A 7,401-nucleotide genomic window follows, 5' to 3' on the forward strand; every position below is an offset into this window, starting at 1 on the left:
GTGCAGAGACCTTTGGAGGGGCAGGTGCTCAAAGTATAAAAGGGGCACATGGAGCACGGCTTTTAATAGGGCTGTACTACTTGCTGAGACATGTATCGAAACGGATGCTTCTAATCACTCTGGAATTAGAAGCGGAATTATATTAGGACTATTATTATTATTATTATTATTGAGCTTACAGGGTATGGTGGTTTTGCTGTTGTAAACACTACTGTTGTTGTTGTAGAAAAAAAATATTTCCTGTCTTATTTAAAATAGAATTCTAATCCTGTTCTGAATTTTTTCATTTTTTGAATAATAATGATAATAAAAACAGGATTGATAAGTATAAATCGGAGGATGAGAAAATCAGTATACGCCTGTTTTATCAGTGTTGTGAAAATAATTTTTAAGGCACTCTACGTTTTTTAATTTTTAAGGCACTCTACGTTTTTAAAATAAATACTGTAATAATAAGAGTTCAAAGTAATAGCTTTTAGTCAGACAACATAAAGACAAGACCCCTTGACACCCTTTAAACTTTTCCCAATCCAACAGCAAGAACGAAAGAGAACAGGCACCTTTGTTTATATTACTGTGTGTAGAACGTTAGCTGCTTTTTTAATATTTAATTTTAATGAATTGTAAATTCGTCCCCTGCAGTTTATTCGGGCAGGTGTGTTCACGTAGAGGTTTCTAGATTTAAATCTAGATTTAAATTCAAAGAGACCGTATTGATAGTCTATGCATGACCTGACGTTTTATTCGTATCCAAATGAGAAGTGAATATCTGGATGCGGTGTGTGTTTAATTTATACTCGAAGCAGGAGGACGCTCGTGAAGAAAGTCCAAAACAGACTCATAGAAGGAATCACTTATGATGTGCAGGAAATCCCTAATATGGACAAAAGCATCCTGCTATAGCTGTAGATGAGCTGAATAAAAAGCAGAAAAAACGTGAAGACAATAAACACACGACTGCGAAAATATATACAGTTTATGTGTGTTTTTCAAGTTATCTCCAGGTAATAAATAAACTATATGAATAATGCAGTACTGATTGACATATAATTTAGTAGCCTATAGAAACTATAAAATATATTTCCTGCCTTATTCTGTGATAAAAATGGGGAAAGGTGCTAGTAGTAGCCTTTATAAACCGATCATAAAATTGTCATTAGGAAAATATGGAACAAAAATATTATAGCCCCTTGCTGCAGCTAACCTTACTTCCACAGGCTACAAACAGCAATATAAACAACATCTGTGCATGCTCTCTTCACGCCGTTCTTTTAAAATAATAATAATTTAATAATATAAGAATACAAGCACACCGCTCCGCTGAGAACTGCACTTACTGGCAGCCACGGACGTTATGAAGGCATCCTGGTAGTGTGCTAAATTAAAGGTGTCTGAATGTAAGGGATTGTCCCGGATGAGATCGTCAGGTGAAAGGTCATAATTATGTGGATAATTTTATTTACGGCTAAATTATTATTCATTAATTTTACTAATAGTTAGATTGGTCAGGCCTTCACAAAATGGCGTTTAATTACAAAAAAAAATTGTCTTGACAAAAGGGCACTTTGGGCATCAAGGGGAAAAGGGGCAGGTGCTCAAGCACCCATCGCACCCCCCTCTACACGTGCCTGCAGGATTGGTGCAAACTAAACTAAAATGTACCTGGCTAGCCAGCTAATCCGACTTCATGGTACAGGCCCCAGATGGAGAGATGCTATGGCAGCCAACTTCTACTACTCTCAAAGAACACACAGAGTTTGTGAAGAAGACGGTCTGTGTATAACACTGTGTATAACATGTATACTGATGTGTATTTTTATTTGTTATTTATGTTTTTATTTTAAAATGAGAGTGATGATGGGGAATGTAAGTGTTCAAGTACATTTGATTACTGCAATAATATCATGCACAAAATTTACAGTGTTCATGTTTCCAATCAATCAATCAAGGTTACAATAGACTCTGTTCTTCACATTATTATTATTATTATTATCATTTACATTAGTTAATGTAGTAGTGGTTCTATAGTTTCTTAACCGCTTTCACATGTATCAGGCAAATATGGCGATGTAGTTTATTACAAGACACATAACTAAAATAACAACAACAGTCCCTCATATATTTACTCACAATGCCCTAGTTCTCCTGCATAATTATGAACGCCATTGTTCAATGGAAAATCCCACTGAAACATTTTATACGCTCTTACTACCTCTTACAAGAAACATCAATGCGACCCAGCTGGTGATTTAAAGAGTGACTCTGTGAGGTCTAGAGGTTTTTGATGGATCGTGTTGATTCAGATGCGTTATGCTGAATGGATTGTGTGGAATGCGCAAAGCATTTGCCACTCGTCTGCGGTTTAACATTTCTTGCCACAAAATCTGTCACGGCTTCGTCGTAAGACTTAGGCTGGGCTAAACGCTTGCATGGGATTCTTTGCAGTAGTGCAACAAGTTCGCAGAGGGCTAGTGCAAGCCGTGAAACCAGTCGCCGCTGACACTGTCTTTCAGTGCATGAGCGCGCACCGCCCCGAGACAAATTGAAATAATACATAGACTCGGTCATTCTCCTCCCGGCAGTACTGGTGATTGCACATAGTAGTCATGAGGGTTTTAGGAGCTAATAAGGATTCACGAAACGCGGCGAAAATGGAGAACGAAACCGATCGTGGCAAGCGACGGCACTGTCTTGGAGCTTCAGTGGATGTGATGCCTTTTGTGTTTTCTCTTGTGTCCTTCGCCTTTTGCTTTTTACTGAGCGTTCAGACCAGTGATATGAAGGACAGAATCGTGGATCTGGAGATTGGAAGTGGCGCGGGGGTCTTAAACCCGTTTCATGGGATCTCTATGGATCAATTTAATGCAAAGATCCAGGAGCGATTGGACGAGCTGCTGTCACAGGTGAGTATTCCATCCACAGCTTTAACTCAAGACATTTTAGTTAACAGCATTGTCATCTTTTCTTACAAATACGAAACACTCCACACTCATGTATGACAGTGGCCAGTGCACCTTCATGTCACCTACATTCATTTAGGGCTAAACGTTTACTTGTTTCTTTTATCTATTGATTCTGACAGCGTTCTTATGAACACTTGGTTAGAATAAGGACTGCCCGTCAAGTCTCACCACCTGAATGCAACTGTCCACCAGGTACTGCCTTTATATATATTGTTGGGTTTCACTGGTGGAATTTCACTGTTAACTATTCATTTGATATAGTATTTATTTCTTATTAAGCCTACTAGTATTTCTTAGGATTCCAGTTTTCCTAGTACTCAATAAGACACTAGTACCCAATTTTTCAGACTAGTATTATTATTATATATATTTTTAGAATTGTTGTAGTACATGTAGTACAATTATTTCTATTTATATTGTTAATCTTATTAGTAATATTTCGATTAAACTAGCCATTCTGACTAATCGTTATATATGACAGGTAAAAAATGTTGTTATAACAAAATGTTATAAATAAATTAATACTAGTGTCTTTAAACAAGTACTATAATCTAACAAATAAGAACTACTAGAACTGGAATACATACTATAAACTATACTATGCTATAAACCAGTGTTTCTCATCACTAGTCCTTGGATCCCACCTCCCAGTATGTTTTAGATGTCGACCTATTCAACACACTAAGAAAGCAATGCTTTAAATTAGGTGTTTTAATTAGTGAGATATCTAAACATTCTGGTAGGTGGGTACCCAGTACTGGAGTTAAGAAACACTGCCATTGGAAATTATCTAATGAATACTTACTAGTAAAAGAAAAAGAAAGGTAATGGTCACTATATAATTTCCTAGTAGTGATCAAAAATAAGTTTCAGAAAAAAAAAAGTTACATAAAATATACTAGTTACATTTGAGGAGTAAATGCTTGCCATACTAAAATTTAAGTTGCTGTTTATGAAGGGGTTATTGATGGTATGCAATGTCCACCAGAATGCAGAAGACAGGATCGAAATCAGTCTGGTTGATAGCCTAGATAAGAAGAGATGTCATCCTGAATTTGGCATGTGATGATAATGTGAATTTAATATTCTGGAGTATGTCATTTTGGGGCACTCAGCGGGACAAAGCTGCTGTACTGCATGATCTAGTGCCCTATTATTATTTTCCTTAATGGTGCTTTTTGCAACACTATTTTTTGTCTGATTGTAAGGCATACAAAACATAAGTGTAAGGTGTATTTTAGTCTACTTTTAAATTTTGCTGCATGACAAATGACAGATGATAGTTAATAGCTACCTTTATAACAAATAAATTGTAATTTATCCTCTAACTACAATAATTTTTTGAAAGCTCTTAATTAATTTGTTGTCTTAGTCACTTGAGATTTAAAAATGGCAAAAATTTTATTTTTTTATTTTTTTTTTTTTTAGTGCAAACAGTTTATACAATTAATGATATGTCAGTTTCAAAGCTGAGTGAATGTCTTTGGGCTGAAACACTGAAAATACTTAATTCAACCAGCAGATGGAAACAAAAAAAAAATACTTGTAGTTGAGGTTCAGTAATCCAAAGTCAGGCTGAACTAACACTGAAGGTGTTAAGAGTCAGTGTAGCAGAGCAAATAAAGTGTGCTTATAGGACATGAACAGAAGACAAGCACACAGAAGATATGACTTGTAGTGTGTGCAAAATTTTCACGAAAGATACTTTTTATGACTAGTTTGACTAGTCAAATGGGTTAAAATGCATTACAACGTATTCAGTCAAATTAAATTAAAGTGGCAACGTCAACAATGATCAATAGTCTATTACACAAAACCTTTTGAGAGGAAATTTGGAGGGATGTCATATTTAGTAGAAAGGAGTTACTGTCTATTCTATTCTATTCTATTCTATTCTATTCTGTTCTGTTCTGTTCTATTCTATTATAAAAAAAAACTAGCTACGTGTACTGTGCTAGACTAACTGAGACTTGTCATGGCACTTGTATACTGTTGTTGTTCTCTCGTTGGTCTGATTGCTTTTATTGTTCTCATTTATAAGTCACTTTGGATTAAAGTGTCTGCTAAACGATTAAATGTAAATGTAAGTATAAAACTACAATAAGTCACAGTCTCCATCAATAGCACATTTACAATTTTTGCCTGATGGGTGTCTACTGTCTGGTTTGTGCAAAAATGAAACTAGTGAAATATTGCACACCAGATGAAGTACATCAACAAAACCTGTAGCTCTCCATTAGCACTACTAATTTAAAGTTTTACAGTTGAAGGAAATAACTGACTGTATTATCCTTCTTGGCTTTCAACAGTGTTGATTGCCAACTCATGCACTTCATACTTTGATGAAGGGTGTTTCTTCAAACTGCCTTATTTGTTTTATAGTCCAGGTGATATGTGAAAATAATGTTCACTTTTTCATAAAAGCATGAAACTTGGTACACTTGTATAGTTTGCGGCCCTAAACATTTTCAGAAATGGAGCCATTGCAAAAACACCTCGTGTTGTTTTCAAGAATACTATCATATATATTCAGATATATATATAAAAAAAAATCTCAGGTAAGTGTATTTTCCCTTACCTCTCAGGCAGAGTCAGGTCGGTGGTAGTGTGTTTCCAATACATTTTGTTCTCTCTCAACAATGCTCTAAAATCACACGCAGATAGCAACACAATCAGATGAACAGTTAATGGTTAATTCAGTGACTTTATGAGAAGGATTACAATGAAATCTCAGAAGATGCAGAAAGAAACTTCAAACATATTTCGTGTAAACTTAATTTACAATCACTCTCTGGGGCCAGAGTTGTATTTTATGTTGTCCACAAGGGGGAAGCCAGAGTACTGCATGCAGGCGGGTACACACAGGTGAATCGCTAATATTTGATTTAACGGGTGGAATAATATTTATGTGTAGGGTTTGGTGCGGTAGCGGGCCTGACAGTGACAAGCACAGGCGGGTTGCGGGTCCAATAAACAAGACTATTTCGACTCGGTCAAGTACACGCTGAGCAATGTAGCCAATTGCGCTGCCACTGATTGACAACTGTAGTGATTATATTAAAGGGAGCACTCTTTGCTCGCTTTCTGTATTTAATCTATTCACGATTTGAATAAAAGTTTTAATAAATGAGTTCTTTCTACCTCATGTAGGAGATTTAATGCAGGTGTGGTTCGGGCCCCAGTTTTTATGTCAAATGGGTCAGGTATGGGATTAAATTAGTGTTCCTGTCAGATAACGTGTCGGGTGTTCTGTTAATTACGGCAATTGTGGGAAGATCATTTCACCAGCCAGGAAAGGTGAATGAAAATGCCTCTCTGTGATGTTACCACAAGGCATAGCTTACAGATCTCTCTCAGGCTTCTGGAGGGAATGTAGATTTGTAAGAGTGAGGAGGAAGTAGGCCTGAGCCTGTGGCTGTTCTGTACGCAAACATCAATGTCTTGAACTTGATACGAGCCGCAAACGGTAGCCAGTGCAGGGAGATAAAAAAAAGGTGTGAAGTGGGCCCTCTTGAGCTCATGGAAGATCAGTCGTGCCACTGCATTCTGAAACATTTGTCGAGGTTTGATTGCACATGATGGAAGTCCAGCTAGAAGAGCATTGCAATAATCCAGCCTAGAAATTACAAGGGCCTGGGCAAGAAGTTGTGCAGCATGCTCTGTTTGGAAGAACCGATCCTCCTGATGTTGTGCAATGCAAACCTGCATGATCAAGCTGTCTTTACAATATGGTTCTTGAAGGTCAGCTGGTCACCAAAGAATAATTGTTGATGAACCTAGCAGGATGATAAAATCATGCTGTAGAGTCAGAGTGGCATGGAAAACGAGAAGCTCAGTCTTTGCCAGGTTGAGCTGCAGGTGATGTTCCTTCAACCATGCCGAGATTGAAACCTAATTGGTTAAAGTTCAGTTGGTCATTCTGTGAAAGAAATAATGTAACTGTGTCTATAAAGGTGTGAACCAAATGGTCCATTCCATTAGAATAACAAAGGAACAGCATTCCTCAGGAGCGTCTTGTAGATTGCTAGCCCTTTTGTCTTCAGGTATAACATTTTGGTCAAGCCTACTTAATGTTTTGTATTAGATAAAATCTAGTACATTGGTGAGCCACACAAAACTGCTCAGCAAAAATACAGTTAAGATGATGATACATGGGGCAACTTTTTAGGTTAGAAGGGGTAGTATGCACTGGCCTGTCTAGACAGATATTGTCTTGACAAGAAGTTAATGTGGATCATAATGTGTCAGTTGCTGTATTTACATCCCGAGATGAGAAATGGGTGGGTGAGGGAAGAGAGGATGACACTACAGAGGAAAGATGGAAGGGTGAAAGGGAGCATAAGTTTTGCCTAAAAGTAACTGGTAGAGGAATTGGTGGCACACAGGTAGTAATATGTAGCTTAAATGTAATAAAGAAATGAGCAGAGATGTCTAGAGG

General features: G+C 37.1%; 1 protein-coding gene across 1 annotated transcript in view; it reads left to right on the forward strand.

The window, feature by feature from the left end:
- Positions 1-2,358: 2,358 nt before the first annotated feature.
- The window catches only part of LOC107661981 (collagen alpha-1(XXV) chain-like), a gene marked incomplete at its 3' end in the record, with an annotated part of 543,306 nt that continues 538,263 nt past the window's right edge, over positions 2,359-7,401 (forward strand). The window contains exons 1-2 of the mRNA XM_016451806.1: positions 2,359-2,903; positions 3,083-3,155. Of these exons, the coding sequence (XP_016307292.1) occupies positions 2,607-2,903; positions 3,083-3,155 (370 nt within the window). The remainder of the gene's footprint in view (positions 2,904-3,082; positions 3,156-7,401) is intronic.

The sequence above is a fragment of the Sinocyclocheilus anshuiensis genome, unplaced genomic scaffold, assembly GCF_001515605.1.
Source record: "Sinocyclocheilus anshuiensis isolate Anshui unplaced genomic scaffold, SAMN03320099.WGS_v1.1 scaffold956, whole genome shotgun sequence".
Classification (NCBI taxonomy): domain Eukaryota; kingdom Metazoa; phylum Chordata; class Actinopteri; order Cypriniformes; family Cyprinidae; genus Sinocyclocheilus; species Sinocyclocheilus anshuiensis.